The sequence below is a fragment of the Polyodon spathula genome, chromosome 5 (genome assembly GCF_017654505.1).
Source record: "Polyodon spathula isolate WHYD16114869_AA chromosome 5, ASM1765450v1, whole genome shotgun sequence".
NCBI lineage: Eukaryota > Metazoa > Chordata > Actinopteri > Acipenseriformes > Polyodontidae > Polyodon > Polyodon spathula.
Genome location: NC_054538.1, coordinates 62,277,178 through 62,296,953, shown reverse-complemented (window position 1 = coordinate 62,296,953; position 19,776 = coordinate 62,277,178). Strand labels below are relative to the sequence as shown.

General features: G+C 37.0%; 1 protein-coding gene across 1 annotated transcript in view; it reads right to left on the bottom strand.

Moving 5' to 3' along the window:
- Positions 1–12,441: 12,441 nt before the first annotated feature.
- Positions 12,442–19,776, bottom strand: part of LOC121316142 (B-cell lymphoma/leukemia 11A-like) — a 44,877-nt gene continuing 37,542 nt past the window's right edge. The window contains exon 3 of the mRNA XM_041250960.1: positions 12,442–15,348. Coding sequence (XP_041106894.1) covers positions 13,310–15,348 — 2,039 coding nt within the window. The 3' untranslated portion in view covers positions 12,442–13,309. The remainder of the gene's footprint in view (positions 15,349–19,776) is intronic.

Here is a 19,776-nt window from a genome sequence, read left to right as displayed (position 1 = left end):
TCTGTCCACCAGAACTAACTTCATACAACTTCTGAGGTTAGAAACAACAATGAAGATTTAACGTGTGTTTCCCCCCCCCCCCCCCCCCCCCCCCCCCCCCCCCCCCCCCCCCCCCCCCCCCCCCCCCCCCCCCATAGTACTAGTACAGTAGTGTACTTTTGAAATTCAAGGTTGGTGTGACTCGAGAGATTAAAATGTAAAAAATGAATGCCAGTTTGATGCCAGATTCTAGTTTTACAAAAGAAAAAGAGAGAAAAAATGAAGGTTCATTTTGTGTTTTCTCATTAGAGGATTATTTAGTTTTAATTTTAATGAGCTTTGGAAAAAAAAGTCCCTCCAGGAATCGAGAATGTTATCACTTTGTTCATTGAAATCAGAACGTCTGTTTACAAAACGAGCCCTGCCGAGTAGCAGAAAAGTAATTTAAGCAATCTGCATTTTAACACAATGAAAACAGAGTTTTTCAAACTCTAATTATTTAGCCTTTGCCTTGGCTGGCTGTTTTAGTTATGATAATTTTGTTATTTTTAGGTAATTGTTTCCAGTGTGCAAGTTCAGAGACTTAAAAGGCTAACCGCTTTTTAATCTAAAAGTGTGTAATATGAAGGATGATGTTTTATAATGACAGGGCTCGCAATGAGCACTGTCTCTTTAAGGAGAGCAAGCAAAGTCAAACTAGTCGTTTCTATGTACAAAAACAGAAGAAAGCTTGTTTTGAAGCTGGTTCTTTTTTAATAAATTGCAGGATATATATTTATCAATTCAAACTTCTATTGAGTGTCAGTCAAGGGCAAACAGTTTTTAGAATGATGTTTTTCGGCAAAACAATACAATATTTTAAGGTGCAGTCCAACCAGTAGAACAGGTCAGGCATGTGACTGTCCTCAATGACACAGTTCAAGATATTGAGTGATTGCCAACACGATTGTGCCCCAGCCCTGTCCAATATAAATATAAAGGTCTGGCTGTAACAACAATAGAAAATTTATGATACAACATAGAGGCTGGCAGGTGCCTTGTGGGAATGTTAAGATCACTTAAAAGCTTCAGTTTCATCGTGAACAGTCAGTTTAGTGTTTTCACAGTTTTATATTAACTTGCCTAAGTTCCAAATAGGAGAAAAACAATAGTGTACTCTTTCAGCATGTGTGACATTAATGCTTTTAAGGATATGATTATTTAAAAAAAAAAAAGTTATCTGTTTTCCACCAGTTCCAGGCCTCAGTCTGGTCTCTCTTCAAATACAACCTATATTATTAGAAACTAATTTTGGGAGCTGTAAGATCTGTACTACACCGATTTCTTACCATTGGTTATCGAGAGCTTGCCTCTACTTGCCAACTTCTACAAAATGCTAGAATCTGGAAATGACCAACATGTTTGGGCAGGTTGCATACACCCAATGTAACAGAGTGGTTAAAATGACTGGCAAGTGAAACCTTCTTTTAAACTTCAGATACACTTTAAAAGGAGTGACAACCAAAGCTTTAAAAGCATGCTTTTACCTCTCATTCTCATAATGATGTTATTGTTTTTGATCACTAATATTTCATTCCTTTTTTTTTTTAATCAGCTTTTGCTCCTTAAAGTTACAGTTACAATGTTAATAAACATATGTTTTAATATAGTTAAACTGGTCTGTCTTACACAATATCATCATTTAGAAATTCTTGTCTGGCCTGGCCACCAGTTCAAACTCCTGGACCTCCTCAATCTTCCGACACCTGGCAGGTTCTGCAGAGATAAAGGGAATGCACTGCAGCAAGATAACACCCCCCCACCCCCACCCCCGCCTGCTGTCTGGCCACTGCAGATCTTATACCACTTGTCAAAAAACAAGGAGCAGCAGCAGTGACCTCAACATGCCCTGGCTGATTTCTCCCACAAGAGCTACTCATCACCACCGAAAGACAGTGGCTCTTTGTAAAGAAGCATACTGTAGAGGAGCCTCAAAATGCTAAACAAGATAAATATCTTCAGCGTCATCTTTATGCCGTCTTGACTGGATGTCTCTCAGCTACCTTGAAAGAAGGTTTAACTATTCTTACACTCAGGGACAAGGAAAAGGTACAAAAGGACACGTGGCCAGGTTTACTGTTTTAAAGTGTTTCTGTAACATGTTCCATAGCTTGTTATAAAACAAAATACAACTTTAATGTACAATACTAAAAAACAAAAAACGTAGGAACACTTTTCCATTTATTTTCTGAGTTGGCTAGTTTGGCAGAATTAACTAAATGCAAGCTGTGCAAGCTTTTTTAAGCTGAATAAAACCGAATGCACTTCTTTGTCCACCTTCTCTTTAATGACTTTAATCTAAAACTCTTAAACAAGCAGTATAACAGTTCTCACCCTTCCAGTCAAAATCGTTTAAGCTTGGACTTTAGACTTAGACTAGCACAGCAAATAAAGAATCAGGCTGCCCACACCAGCCGGAAGTGGAGTCATATTAATTACTTAAGTATACTGATAATTTTAATGGTTCATGTATGATCTTTCCACTACAACAGACCAAACTAGAGATTTCCTTTCCATTAGCCCTCTCAACAAAGGTGTCCAGTCACGTGTAACTTAATCTTTAACTTTTAAAAACTAATCTTCCACCTCTTGCTTAACCTCTAATGGGCAAATCTGGATAAGTTTGAAGTAGGGTCCATCCCATAAGGCTAGGTTGACTATGTGTGTGCCTGTGTGCATTAATACATAAAGATGGAGCCCATTGCAAAGGCCACTTTAATACAGAATATAGAGACCACCAGACACACACTTTCTTTTTTAAACATCACCAATGGGTTTGGCAGACACAGCCCACCTCCTGAAAAAATATCTCAGGCAAATTTTTCAGCTGCCCTGTTCAACTGCTAGGTGGAAACAGCTTCACCTCAAAAAAAAGGCTATTTATTTATTTTTAAATGATTTATATATATATAGTATTTCTATATTGTGGGATTCATAATGACTGTAAATGTACAACAAAAAGTAAAACAGAATGTAAAAAAAAATTACGCTGGCTTTTGGACATTTCATTTTTGTTGGATACAATCATGTCTATGCTAAAAATAAATAAATAAATATGTGGCTATGTTTTTGCCTTTCATTTTCCAGTTAGCACAAACAAAATACACAAGCAGGCAGCTCTCTGGTGCTTTAAGATGCTTGCAGTTTCGAAGATAATTGTGAGATTATGCAGATTCAGAAATATTTTGGAACTCATGCTGTCAGAGTGGCGTAGTCGAGAAATGGAACAATGTGGTGTATGTTACCAACCTGAAACCTGTCTAACAACTACGATCCCCGTACAATGCTGAAGCAACACAACTTTTTCAGGTAGGCTAGCTGAGGGTGAAAGCAGTGTTTCAAAATATTCACTGGTAAGAACAGCCAGAGGCTTTCCAGTAAGCTGTAAAAGCTTTTATCTAAAGAAAACAGGCTACATCTGAGAGAAAGGTTTATATATAAAAAAAAAATAATAATTAATATCCAGATTACGTCCAAAGTCCCACATTTCATATTTGTTCTGTGGTTGGCTGGGGTCTTTTGCCAAGTAACCCTTGCACCTTAAGCTCTAAGTGCTCAAGTTATTCAGAGCCTCACCTTAAAAGCATTAGAATCCCTTTGGCATCTTCCAGCTGGAACTACTGCTGGTTAAATACTAGTAACTAATACCTTTTATTTGAGAAATGATATGGTTTTCCACATCGCTAAGAAAAAAAATAAGGAGACCTAAACATTTTTTTGCCTTTATACTAATACCACAATCTTTAAACTCGGAAACAGGACGGAAAGCAGACATAGCCCTTGTAGGCACTTTACTTTATCTCAGCTGTCCACACCTTACATTCCAGGTTCCCCTTCTATCTATAGACTTTAACCTCAGATGTTTGACAAACAGCTAGGTCCAGGGCAAGGGCAGCAGTTAGACTGTCACGCCACCCTTGGGGGGGTGGGGGATGGGGAGAAGAAGTACTTTATGAAGAAACACAAGATGACCAGTCAAGGCCAGAAAGACAGATAAGCTTGTGAACTTGCTTCCTGAAGCAAAAATTCAAACAGCTAGTTAGTTAGTTCAGTGTGAAGCCTTTGGCTGGTGTACTCTCTTTTTTATTCTCCACCCATTAAAGTACACAATTAGAATGCACTTTCTAACTTTCAAGCACCAACATTATATTTACACAAAGACCATGTGCAGTAAATACTAAAGTAAATCTGAGTAGTTTAAGAATTAGGTTGGCTATTTTTAGAATTACATACTTATATATAGTATAGTGGCTTTACACATACTGATGTAAAGTATATTCCATATACTTTGAGTCAAATTTACACTAGTCAATAAAATGTATATTTGTAATGAAGTTATATTATGGGAAACTGGAGAATACAGACAAAAAAACAAACAATAGTATTTGAGCCAACATGATAGTTACATTTTAAAATAGTTAATTTCTATTTATTTGCTTATTTACTGTTAGCGCTAAGTTTGCACTATTTGGTCCAATGCATCTCATTTTGTCCTAAAATGATTATATGAGAAAGGTTTTATGCTATACGGTATGTATTTCATATTTGTTCAGTGCAGCAGTGTCTAGGTAAATGAAAGAGATTTTCATTTAAAATAGTGCTTAAGTCATCATACAGCAAAGAGAATGATAGTTCCATTAAAGTACACACAAATAATAGCTGTTACAGTCTCATATACTTAATTTAGTTTTTTCACATCAGCCTGAGTGAGGTTAAGACATTAATAGAAACACGTCAGGTGTACAAGGCTTACACACTTCGATTAAAAATGGATGAATGGACAAACAAATCCCGAAGCACTTACAGTCAGCACGCCACTTTCATTGTGTGCTTCATGGCCACCTTTGAGCAACACTCAGGGCATATTATAAGGCTAATTATTGTTATAGAAATGAATTACCCGTTCCTAATAATTCTTTTAGATAGCATGCTCACCACCATCATCATTAAATTTGTAGGGGGGAGGGAGGGAAGGGGGGCAAGTGTTGTTCATGTAGTAATGAGGTGTGTGTTGAAATGAAGGGAATTTAATGTAGTTGACAGTCAAGGTGGAGTAGCTTCATCAGTGGTATCCTCACACCATAAAACCTCTAATATGAGATGAGTGTTGATGCTTGCAGTTTCAAGAGGTTTTTTACATAACTCTTTATAAAAATGTTGACCAGTGTCATGTAAACACAGATGGGTAAGTGGACTGAACGATGACCATAACCTACATATATACACAGCCTTACTGAAATAGTTGCACTGTATGGTTTACGCCACCACAAAGAGATTTTTTGCAACTGTGAGTAGGTAAATGGAAAATCTCTATACAAAATATTTCAGAAATCACAGGTGCATACCCTAAGGATCAGTTCAGAAATTCAGCTTTTAAAAGAGTGGTTGGGATTTTTTTTTTTTAAACTAGAATTATTAGTAAGCGTGGCAAATAATGTTTGAAATGTGAAGTTGTTTCTTAAGGTGTTATCTTTCATTTTATTTTGTTCACTCGAGAGCTGATTCCCCGGTTCCAGTTTCAGCTATGGCCGCAGTAGTCAAATTACAATAGTGCAGAAAGCTAAAAGACAGAATGCGTTATTTTGTGAGAATAGCTCAGACACTCCTGGACAATCCAAAATATCTATTTTCATTGCTAATTAAAATAAATCCCAGGTTACAGCTATGGCCAAAATTTGTGTATCACCCTATAGAATTAACTAATAAAACCTGCTGAATAATGTTATGTGAACATGTTGAATTACATATAGCTTTGTAGACTCTGTAGTTTTCCACACACTTAACTTACTTAATATATATATATATATATATATATATATATATATATATATATAGATAGATAGATAGATAGATAGATAGATAGATAGATAGATAGATAGATAGATAGATATAGATATATTCTCAATCCTAAAATTTCACATGATGCAACTTTTCTGGCCATAGCTGTGGTGTATTATTCAATTTGTAAACAGAATGGCATCTCTGTTCTGTTTATAACTTTATTGCAGATTTAGTTCTAGTTTTGTTTTAGCTGCAAATTAAGGATATTACAAATCAAGTGTCAATAAATAATGCCTGTATAATACCTAAACTATATTATAAAAGTCCCCTAGATTATGCAATAATTCCCTCAGCCTGATTGCAAATATGCAATCAGCCTTTTGCAAACCTAAGGCTCTATCTAGTCCATGATATAACATTCAAAATCAGACACTGTTTGCATAATAAATACCGTATATGTATATACCAGCCTGCCCTGTACAGTGTATTACCACTGTAAAATAAACATAATGCAGAGTTCTAAAATAATGTTCCAACTTGCTGTAACATGGTTCTTCCATAGTAGTTTAATCCACTTTTTCTGATTTTTAAATTAAAGCCTTCTGTGTAGTTGAGATTTCCATTATTTTTTCTTTATTGCTAAGGTACCTGAATAAATAAACCCCCAAACCAGCTTACTCCCTTAGTGTTGCTAAATCATCAGAACAGGATCTGGTATGCACCACTTTGACATTCGAGCCAAACAAGAAACCAGAGACAAGTCTTCGAATATTACAAGACACTGGAGATTTTTACTTTATTTTATTTTACAGCAGGATCTTAATAGCTGAGAAAGATTATATTACTTGAATATTATTCAAACAATAACATAAAATAAAAAATACCATACGTTTATTGGGACAGTGATGCTTGTATAGATTTAAAAAACAATGTTTTTATAAAGAAACACACAGTGGTGCTTGACGCATTACACTCTCCATAGAAATCTGTTTCTGGTACTCGTAAACTTGTAAAGGCCTCAGTGGTTCACAGTTTTATAATACAATTAATTTATCACAATGTTAGCAAAATGTCACAGATTTGTTTTATTATTTTCTTACATTGTTCAGGACACAGCAGGTAGCATTATTAACAGGGAATTCTATATCAATGTGGTTATCCTAATCAGGCCTGGATTAATTTATACGCAAATTGCGCTATAGCGTAGGACTCCCAGCAGAATTAGGGACCCCGTGAGGCTGCCGTTTGTTTGGGACATTTTACAAAAACTAAATTCAGACGGACAGGCCCACACACAGAGGAAGAGAGGAGCACAGAAGCAACTCCTTTCAGAGCATTTTGTTCTTTATGATGGCTATGCATTTCTTTCTTGATTACAGCATACCTGGTCTCTGTGTCTCTCATGCAAGCAGCTTCTTGTTAATGTACAATACCAAATGCCCCACGCCCTCTACTTTCTGGGAAAGATCTCTCCCTAGTCCTACTAATGTCAGAGGCATCAGTCTGCAGGGCAAAATGTATGAATCAGGCTCAATTTACATATTCATTTATTTTAGTGCTAGGGCCAATTTAAAAACCTGTCCTGTCTCAAATGTGAACAGAATGCTCTTTAAATTTCAGAAATGTTCCTTTTGGGGGTTGGAACTTTAGAACAAAAAGGCAGGTAAAGGTAAATGTGTACAATGCGGGAGATGGAAATTCAAATGTTTTTGTCTGCAGCTGCGCGGTTTAAGTCCATAGTGTTTGTTTCTCTTGCTGCAAAAGAGTAAAAGGACAGAAAAGTTATTCCCTTTTTTTTGTTAAACTACACTGATTTGTTCTGTTGAATGCAATGCTACTACTGGTCCGTAGACGGAATCTACAAATATTTTTGGGGAAAAAAAAGTTATATACATATAATTCTGCAGCTATTGTTTGTATTAGCTGCTGGGCTTTCTGGTAAAGTAGCAAAAGCACTGACTTATTAACCCCAGAGGATGTTATATTATGCACTTGCTAATGCTTTTGTACTTTACTGCCTAGGACTGAAGGTTTTTGTTATGTCTATGATCCACATTGAATCATTTTGTGTTCTATGTTCCCATGGATGTTTGAATGTTAATTAAAATGATCATTACCAACAGTGAGATTTAATTATTTTCACTCGCATGTGATTTCTGTCGTTTGGTACAAGGCAATAAAGGCATACACAGTTTAACATGCCCAGCTATGATCAACAAAAAAAAGCCTACATATAGTGTTCAGATAAGTTATCTAATTCAATTCGAAGACGCTTCATCATTATTACTGAAAAAATCTGTACATTGAATATAAAGTAAAAGTTAGGAAATATCATCTTGCAATTAACAGGTTCCTATGATGGCATGTATGGTATACTCACCTATTTCAAACTTTGCATATGATTCATATCAAATTAGCTTTATACTGGACTTGTTGGTACCTAAATATCTCATAGGAAGCTCAAAGCAACCCACTAACACATATGAGTGCATCTCAACGGGGTAGTGTATGAGCTATCCTTAAGAGTGCAAAAAATATAAACTGTGTTCACAGCGCTGTATTGGGGCATAAACATAGAACTGTATAAGAACAATATCTGCTATTTAATAACCTCAGACAGGTGGGCACACTGATGAAGCGTCTCACATTTTTATATGGCAGCTCCACAATTAGACAAATATATAGTGTTCCCGCCATAATGAATTATAAAGTGCAACGCCAATCACATTGAACATAAGCTTTTTTTTTTTTTTAATTCACAAGTCAAAACATCAAAGTGCCTAATTTTGGTTTCACACTAGAAAATTAATGGTTACCATGCACAGGCATTGATGGAAAATACTGTACAGTGAATGCATCTGTATGTGTAATTTTTTGTGTAAACTCCATTGGAGAACATGTATTTAAGAAAAATAAACCCGTGCTCGGGCTGGAAATGTCCGCTCCGCTCCAGCAACTCCCCCTCTCCGTTTACAACTGGCTCCTTCTGTCCCCAATGCAGGGCCGGAGTAACCAACAGGCCAATAACACCATTTAACATAATATGCATAGGACCCCCTCATCCTTTAATCTGACCCTGATCCTAATAAAAGCTCATATTTGAAAATCTAATTGTGGTTTCCAAATATTCAGAAGAAATATGCATCATGCAAACTAAACCGATAAAACCAGTTTATGCCAATAAAATTAGATTTATTTTTCTTTCAAATAAATTCCTAAGGAATTGCTTATCATAAACTGAGACCTAAACAAACCATTCATTCTGTATTTTCAACTCTAGCATTGGAACTATCAACCTTAAATCAAAGCACTTTAAAAGCAAGACAAACAATAACTCTTGATCTTTTATGGAACATATTCTGAAAATTTCAGTCTGGCTCTGGAAGTAAAATATATAAATAAATGTATGTTTTAAATACAATCCCTAATTGTAGTTGTAATAATAATGAACAGACTGCTCATTCTGACTCAACAGAGTAAAGCAAATGCCTGTCTCATAGGTGCTGCATAAAACTATAAAGGTTCGTACATAATGATTGTTGCGACGAGTTAATTGCTTGTGAAAGGTGTCAGCCTCACAGAAATGGACACTAGAGGGGTTTTCCACAGAACAGGTAAGGCAAAGTAGCTACAGCGTGACCTTCTCAACAACAACGTGCCCCATCCCTGTCCTGGAGCCAAGACAACCCTCTGGGAGGGCGAGAAGGGCGTTCAGCCTCCATTGCTCTGTGTGGTTGGCTGCCAACAAAAACATCAATTAGTGCCAACTGTAATTGTGGTTTTGCAACAGGGACCCACTGGACAGAAAGAAAGACCAGGGTTTATTTTACTTGCACCCCCCCAAAATAATTTTCCATCTCACAACTTTGACTTAAAGCTAGTGACCCAGTTTACCAAGATAGGTAATACTAATAATGTAGTTATTATGCATATAAAAGCAAGTCCTTCTGTATGCCAAGGGGTAGAGTTGAATAAGGACCCAGAGTCAGTGAGATGTATACTTTACATTTTTTTATTATTTTTTTTTTCAATAAAGGGACAAAATGGGCGTGTGAAGAGGATAATGCAGACAACTGCCAAAAAACACAGACAGTGGTTTTTCCAATAGAACTTAACATAGACCAGAAACAAATACAACAAAAAAGCCAGGTTGCCATGACATTTGGTCATCTTCGAGATAAAAAAAAAAAAAAAAAAAAATAGAACTAAAATCATTTTTAAAAAAAAAAAAGATCAATTTCAGTACATCCGTTTTGAACAGAGGACAGAAGTAATAATAAATAGTGACTCCCATAATAAAAGATAAAGTTCAAGTTACAACAAACAGCTTTCATTACAGGAATAGAAAAGGCTGATAACAAAATATTCTGCATTGCCATTTACAAAAAAGTATTAACTGAAGCAGGCTTATCCTTTTTTTTTTTTTTTTTTTTTTTTTTTTTTTTTTTAAATATGCTTTGCATATGAAATTCTTTCCCAATCTAAATATAAAGCACCATTTAGTTTTTGGCAATGAAAAAAACAACAACAACAAAAAAAAAAAAAAACTGCAAAAAACATTGAGATATATATAATTTTAATTTTTTTTATTTATTTTTTTTTTTTTTTTTACTGCATATGAATTTTCTTTTCTTTTCTTAAGATGCTGGAATGTAGTAGGGTGAGAGAAGTTAAGGGACAAGCACACTATAGAACAAAACAACATTAGCTTGCAGTACTGCATACACTATGGCAGCAGGAGAGAAAAGAAATAAAGATATGTACAACCACCTGTTTCAGCTATTGGTGCGGCATTCTGAGAGTACTCCTTTAAGAGACCATTAGATGGACCCTTGTCTGTACAATGCCACACTTTCGTTTTTATTTTTTGAAACATACAAATAATGTGCACTATATTATCCTGCCAAATTAAAAAAATATACTGTGGCAGCCTGTGTTTTTCCACTACCAAAAAAGGTACGTTGATACCTTTTAAGAGAACAAGCAACAGTTAAAAATACAAGCCTCAATATAAATACTATAGTGCCTACACTAGGTGAACATTTAATTCAAATACCATTCTAGAAATACAGAAAAAAGTAGAGCCCATAAATGTGTTTTAGCATAGGAATCAACATGACACACGCAAAGGATATAAAGTTTATATATATATATAGTATATATATATATATATATATATATATATATATATATATATATATATATATTATATATATATATATTAATTTGGAAAGTGGTTTAAACCTTTCACCAATCCAAGTTTTATTTAACCTGAAGAGCCGTAAATAGTCAAAAGGCAAAGAATATCCACTACCACTTGTTTTTTCTGTTATTGTGATAGTCTGAACACCACCAAGACAATAAATTCATTAAATACAGTTCCCCTAAAGATAATGGTGTTCTTAAAAAAAAAAAAAAAAAAAAAAAAAACTCTTTAAAACATTTATATTTAAAAACATTTGTACAAAACAATTCTTGCACTGTAAGTAGCGAGTTCGACCATTCATTTACAGAAGGGTAGTTTTTCCATTCACAGCACTGCTGCATTGTGCCCAAGTAGCTTACTAGGCTAGGAAACGGCTGGCAATTTTTTTTTTTTTTTTTTTTTCTCTCTCGCTTCTCTTCTGGATGCTTAACAATGAGATCAGATTCATTTGTCAACATTATAGCAAGTTTTCCCTTAAGTGTATACCTGTAAACTGGGAAAATTGTACAGTGCACTTAATTGTCCTATATATAAGCAGTCTTATTTTATACTCAAGCCCTGTACATCTGATTGAAGAAAAAGATACAGTCATCACAGGCAGAGTGTCAAGTGCTATTTGAATACCAACTGGGGCGGATGCTAGCTTAATAATATGAAGAAAAACATATATATTTTTCCTTATGTCAACACAAATAGCACACAGTGTATGAACATTTTTTAGGGAGCACAGCATTTTTTAGGGAGCACATATATATATATATTATATATATATATATAATATATACCTAAGATCGATGCTCTATATATAATATATACGAGAGAGATGAATAAGGCTCAACCCGTCTCACTAATCCTACTCAGTTACGTCTAGTCATCTAGCCTCGCTCCATACACACACTGCACAGCACACACACACACACACTTTTGAGAAAACTTCTTTTGAATCAAAATTAGTTTTAGGATTTCAATGCATGTACAGGCAATTCATAGTTAATCATCACTACAAGGACTGGCAATTGAACTTAAATGATGCTTTCATAAAAATAAAAAACAAGTCTGGAGTCCCAACCAACAGCTCCCCATCCCCTCCCCCCTCCCCCTCCGTATCTGTAATTCAGTTTTCTTAAATTCTAATCAGAATTTGAATGCCCTGTTTAAGTAATACTCAACCCGGCCAACAAACTGACGATCCAAGCAATAACTTATACTATAATAACATAATTAAACACACACACACATATATATATATATATATATATATATATAATATATATATATATATATATATATATATTATATATATATTATACACACAACACACACAGCTTAAGCTTAACTGGGAATTTACAGTAATGTCATGGAATTACAGTACAAAAGGTTTACAAAAAAAAAAAAAAAAAAAAAAAAAAAAAAGTATAGCATTTATAATGCTAGTAAACAGATTCATAATAGAAAGATATAATAGGTAGCTAAATGCTGATTAACTAGAAATTTGTATTTAGGTATTTAATTTATTCTCTTTCGTAGTCACAGTTGACTACTGCAGTCAGGTGCTTGATGCAAGAACCTTAATTAGGATCGTAAAAGACCCACTTCCAGTATCTAGCTGAGACTCCACGCTTATAACAAATAGGAAGATTAACCAATGCAGTTTCAATAGATCCAAGGCACTCAGATTAGTTTTTAACCAAATGATAGTATAAATTTAAAACTTTATTTTTTTTTTTTTTTAATTTTATTTTTTTTTTAATATAAATTCAAGGCTGTCACTTTGCTTTTTTCCTAAGTAACCCAATTGATATTTTAACCTCTTTTGGACAGAGTATCTTTTACAAAGACATGTTAAGTGCGATTCCTAGCCTGTCCAGAGAGGGTTAAGCAAAAGACTGTATTCCTCCATGTTACAAAACAAAACTGTACATGATATGTATTACAGAATGTATGCAGCATGGTAGTTTTTTTTTTTTTTTTTAATAAAAAAACGAGGAAACAGCAACACATTTACTGAACAACTAACCAACCAGGAACATTTTTTTTAATTAGCTATAACATACCATACATGCTGTCTAATAAAAAAAAAAACCACAACATATAAATTATTGCACAAGAGAAAGGCTCGAAGTTTGCGTAAATGCAATAGTATTGCCCCGATACAGATCATGCATTCAACGGTAAATTAAATGAGGTGTGCTGGTGACAAGCACGTTTTCTTACATCCTTAGCTTCCATTGTTGCAATCACAAGGGACTACCGAAAAGGGAAATCTACAAGGAACTTGATGGGGTAGTTGGGGTAATTACATCTCTATTCAATTTTTATATCATTATTCAAGGCGCGATCGCTGTGCCATTTTTTCATATGTTTCTCCAAGGTACTGTACACACTAAAAGGCATATGACAGATTTCACATTTGTAAACGTCCTTTCCCACTTGGCCATGCGTTTTCATGTGCCGGGTAAGTTTGCTACTCTGGGCGCAGGCGTAATTACAGAGGTCACATTTGTATGGCCTCTCCCCTGTATGGCTCCTGCGGTGGACCGTAAGGTTACTGCAGTTTTTGAAAACTTTGCCACAGTACTCGCAAGTGTCGCTGCGGCGGCCCTCCTTAGAGCTGGGCCTTCCGGGGCCCCCGAGGTGCGGCGTGCTCCCCCCACTCCCAGTGCCACTTCGGCCAGAGACCCCTCCGTCCATCTCGCCCGGAGGAGTGGAAAAGCGTAAACTGCCATTCTCCGAGGAGTGCTCCGAGGAAGAGGCAAAAGGCGATTGTCTGGAGTCTCCGAAGTTCAGAAAGGGGTCTTTTAGCTGCCTGGAGGCAGCATAGCCAGCCAACCACTGGGAATAAACGTTCTCTGTGTTGGGGATGGCTGTGGTCGGCAGGTCAAAGTCCTTCTCCGTTTTAATGCGTTTAGAAAAAGGGCTCAGGGAGCTGGGGCTACCCAGCAGCAGCTTCTTGGACAGGCCCACCGAGGCAGACTCACTTGGAGAAGAGCCCCTGCCATTGATGGCAGAGCTGTGGTCCATCCGGTCTGACTCCCCAACCACAGAGTCCTCATCACACATGTCTCTCTGGGTGACGCTCTCTGAAGACAGCACCCTGCGCTTGTGTTGGTGGAAGGCCTCACTATAGTGCTGCATGCTTGCTGCCATGCTCATGCCCTGCATGACCTCTGGTAGCGAGCGTGGGATGCCTTCCTCCCCCCTGCTGTTCTCGTGGTGGTGGGATGCTTCCATGCTGAGGCTGAAGTGGTAGTTGTTCCCTTCCCCCTCATTCTCCATCAGATCCTCCTCTTCCTCCTCTTCGTCCTCCTCCTCATCTTCCTCTTCCTCTTCCTCCTCCTCCTCTCCGTTCTCAGGGATCATACAGCCTTGGTCATTTTCACTCTTGAACTTGGCAACCACCAATTTGAGGGTGCTGCTGGCGCTGCCCAGCAGCTCGCTAGTACCTGGCTCTGGTGAACTGGCTGTGGACAGGCCATCGTCAGACTTGACCGTCATGGGAGAGGACTTGTGCATGTGGGTCTTCATGTGGCGCTTTAGCTTACTGGCCTGGGTGCAGGCGTGATCACACAAGTGGCACTTGTAAGGTTTTTCCCCTGTGTGGCTCCGTCGGTGGACAATAAGATTGCTCTGGAACTTAAAAGTCTTGCCACAGAACTCACACGACTTGGACTTTAAGGACGTCTGCTGTTGTTGCTGGCTGGGAGTCGATGGGGTACCAGCTGGAGACTGCAAGGTTGGGAGGGGCGGAGTGGCCAAAAAGGGGGGCTTTCCACCAGACTGGAATGGTTGTAACAGCCTTTGCATAGGGCTGGGCCGGCTGGGCGACAAGGGTGGCGTGGACCCTGTGGTGTTTCCAGCCAGCTCCCGCAACCTCCGGGAGAAATCCATGGCTGGCGGATCAATTGCCATAGAGTTGAGCCTTAGCACCCTATCAAAGGCACTCGGGTGATGTGTCGCTAGAGCCATGTCCTCGGCGCTCAGGTGCTGCTCCATGCGGTGAGGGTCCAGGTGGTGACGGGGAGGGGGGCTGAAGAGTGGGGGTGTGGGTGGGAAGCGGCCCTCACGCATGCTAGGTGCTTCCCGGGAGGAAACAGAGCTGGGTATCCGCAGCAGATTAAAAGGACTGTTGTCGGCGAGGTGGATCCCATGGAGAGGGGGCTGGGAGGTGCACTCGGCACCCAGTCCTGAAGGGATGCCCACGCGGGGGGTGAGGGGGCTGCCATGCTCACTCTCTAGGTAAATCCTGAACCCATGGGTATTCTGTGCATGCTGGAGGAGGAACCATGCACTAGTGAACGGCTGTTTACAGGTTGTGCAAGTATAGCTGCTGGGCTCATCTTTGCCTGCAAAGAGAAAGAAGAAAGACCAACATGAGTCTCCAGACCCAATTTGCTGCCTTTTTGTTCTTTGAATAACTGCAGTAGAGATAAACTATTTAAAATATATCCATTTGTTTAATTGAATCATCAATAGTTGCCATCGTTCATGGGTGCTTTGTAGACCTTTCCAAGGTTGAAACTACAGGACGATACATTGGTAGTAGATAAGTCCTTGTTGCAGGTTACAGATGCACGGGGGGGGATGGGGGTAGATTGCATTCATTTTAGCTTCCTTTTTATACATCTTTGTAATCCAGAAGGACCTATGCCTAACAGGTATATTATAATACCGTATATGGACAGTATTTGTCAAAACACTGCCTAGAATAGTTTCAGAAGTTATAGAAATCCATACAAATAAACACATGCAACATGTGACTATTTTATTTATGTTTTTAATCACTAGTATTTATCCTGTATGATGAATGCAACATGGGTAAAGGAAGTACTCTTGCTATCATACTAGTGTAGGCCTTTGACTACAACAATGTGCTACATTCAGCGCTGCAAGCAAAAAGGCTAGTTACCAACTCCATAATGTAAGTAAGGAATCAACTCGCACATGACTGGAGCTGCAAACCAACACCAGGAAAGAAATTATTACCAGGTGTCCTGCTGGTTCACGTTTTGTATTTCAATCCAAACATATGACCCCAATTGAATAAGTTATCTAGTGGATTAATAATTTGTCCTTTTTCTGATAGATATGAGGTTCTACCACACATTATCCTTCACTGCTATTGCTGGAAATTACCTATTGGTCCATGGTGCAGCTTTTAGAAAATTAGTGCCATTTCAGTTGAAAGTGGTTTTAATAATTTACCACAATTCAACATTTCTGTTTATTAAATCAATTATACTTTTATAAAACAAAAACAAAAAAAACTCTTGCCGAGTGCCAGCGAGAAAGAAGGCATTGCAGTTAACTAGAACACACAATGCTTACAGCTGTGAAGGCAAAGAAACACTTAAAAGAATAATTGACTTTCAATGGTACTTCCAGGCTGACCTGTAATTTGGTTCAAAATCTCATTAAATGTACCCAACTCTTGAGTGAACTCACTCACAAGATTAGATAATAAACCTATCCAGAAAACAAGCTTTTAACAATTAAACAAATGAGGAAAATAAACAAAACTCTGAAAAAGCTGGCTCTATCAAAAACTAATTATATGTGTATGTGTGTATATATATATATATATATATATAGAATACATGGATGAAGGCTATATTTCCATCCTAAGCCAATTTGAAAAAAAGGCATAATACCACAGTAGTGACGTCAAAAAGTGATATAAGTTGAAAAGCATACAGTAAGGTATTCATATCTCTTCTCCCAATATGTACAGCACAATTTGAATGACACACAAAAAAAAAAAAAAACTATACTTGCTAGCAAATTGACTTCTTGCATGCAAAATTTTTGGACTTTTATTTACAATACAGAAGTTTACACAATTAGGCACGTCACAGAAAGCAGCAGATTTGTCTTGCGTCCTTCAACTGAATATAATATAGTACAAATACCTTTCCGTAAGCGAAAACTGATCAGACAGATACCTAACAAAATCTACTGGGTCAACTGGTCATGTAAAAGATGGTAAAATATAGGACTTTTACAGACCCCCAGGAAACTTAACCCTGCAATGCACAAATGGGATATAAACACAAAGTTATTTTAATTGTCATTTGCAAAATGCTTTCAGTTTACAGCATATAGACATACAGTAAATGTGCCAAAACACAGTTCTTGGTTTTTGTATAAATTGTGTATGTCTAGGCAGTTTTGCATTCAATGTTGCAAATCATTTACTTCTTTAAGACTCTTGAGGATTTTAATTATTCATTATTATTTATTTCATAGGAATGCAAAATAGCTTAAATAAAATGTACTGTTAGATATAAGCAAGGTCAAAAAGCATGTTTTTGTGTTTTGTATAAAAATCAGAAGATACTCTTACACCTCACAAAAGATGCTACAGAACATGCTTTACTAGAATGTATTTGAGGATACAACAGCCATAAAGCTGAGGATCACAATATATGTCTTTAAATCTGGCACTAACTATACAATACAGAAACTGTATTGGCCTTCCTTCACTAGGAATGTCAGGATTAAATTGACATAAAAATGTGAGCGAAAATCTTCTATCCATGTAAACCAGCTTTCTAAACTTCAGCACGGTGGTAGTTCCCCTCCCCCTATCGATGCAAGATGTATTTGCATATCTCAACCTTCTTTCAACAATGTCATGCCTAAACTTGAAGGATTTGTTTAAATAAATAAATATACAAAAGCACACACCAACTGTGAATGAAAATCATTTCAAGTAACCTCAAACAAAAATTACAAAATGTGTCTATAATGACACAATGACAAATAAATGATGTATAAAACAGTATGTCTTACAAAAACCATATTTTTAATGTTGCTGTCAAAATAGTTAGAAGAGGGTGTTTGTCAAAAAGTAAAAACAAAAAAAAAAAAAAGCATGGCTTGCACCAGACCTTTGTAAAACGGGCAGTGTTGTGAGATTTTGTCGAGTCCCCTGTCGGTGAGATGAGATGGGGTTAAAAGCTCTAAAACCATGGATGCATTGTGGTTTAGATGCTCGCTTGCTTTTGGGGCACCGTTTCACACTCATCCTCCACCCTGTTACACCTACAAACCAATTTAAATGACTGTAATGCAGATAAAGTCCAAAGCAAAAAAAACAAGCGACACAAGATACGGCAGTCAGTATATGTTGGTGTAAAGAGCACATTCTAAAAATGTTCAGATTACGATTCATAAAAGAAACAGAAAAAAATAATCCATGTAAAACAGCCAGGGTTAAATTGTTTATATATATATATATATATATATATATATATATACAGCAATTGCAATTTGATAAGCTATGAATCCACAGGGTCAAATATTCCTAAAAAAGGAGAGTGCCACCATATTAGAACCATATTATCCACCTAACCATGTAATAATTCCCTTATGATAACCTAAATAATGCCAGGATACTTGTGTAGGTGCCCACTGTTAATCTCTCAGGACACATGGGTGACTGAGGCAGTGACATTCGATGCATCCAAGCACACCACCCTGTACATTAAATAAATAAAAAAAAATGTTTACATGCTCCCCTTTTTAAATAGTATGGAACCAATAGTAGAATCTCAGACTCATACCTACTTACATCATTCTACAGTACTGCACCTTCATGCAGCACACACACAATGTCCTGGAACCTAGCATGGGTGACCAAGAAAAATAATGTCCCACTTTTGTTTTTAACCCCCATTCCCCGGATTTATCCTGACAATTTGAAGCAAGATCAACAGCTGACAAATATGGGTGGAACCAAAGCAAAAAATAAAAAATAAAAATAAAATAAGAAGGATCGTTACGGATCTAAAAAGGGAAATTAAGGATCATTACAATCTGGAAAAATTACATTAATTGTAGACACCTGTACTGGGCTTAACCTACTAATTTTTTTTTATTATCATGTAAGAGGTATTTTTCTTCATTTCTTCATATTGTGAAGAATCAAAATGTATACAGCCCAAGCTGAAGAACTGATATAATCTAGAGAGGGACCACCTCCCCCTTGTCTCGAAGTTAACAGTAAAATCAACAGCACCTTTAAATCCGTCCTCTCCATACAAAACAAAAAAAAATGCTTTTAAAAGGGTACATCAGCACTACATGAAAAATAAAACATAAACTATCCCACCTTGCTGTTTCAAATGTATTCGGTCATTGTATAATAACCAGTATGCGTCCAAACACTTGCATAATGCCACACTCCAATGTCCAAAATCATTCTTCTGGAGCATCTCTTCTGAGTCAAAAAACTTGACTTCCGCGTGTACTGGCAGAGGTACTGGGGCATGCCCAATGAAGCATTGTGTAAGCAACATTACCTCCGCGTGGAAACACACTAGTCTGTGTGACAAACATGGTCCGTCTAATTTTCCATAACGGGTGAACTTGTACCTACTTTCATTGTGTAGTAGACATCTTTCACACTGTACATGTTTCCTTTGCATGTTGTATTCTGATGTATTATTATGATTAATGTTGCATTCAATAATAAAATAAAAAATTAAAAAGTCTGTTCTGTGTAAGAGGTTGCGGGGAAAAGAAAACCAAGACAGAGTTGATCTCATTTCCAACTAATGAAGGGACCTGCCCACAATTATACCAGCACTGTGTTATTTCAATGTATATACTCAAAGTCATAGATATAGCTCCTGCTGATTCAGAATATTTGCAGAATGGGCACGTATCAAATAAACTAGCAAACGAGGTTCGGAAACAACGTATTTCCTTTCAGGATGATGCAACCTAAAAAAAGAAATATTGCATTTTTTTCATCCTTCGTATGTGGTTTT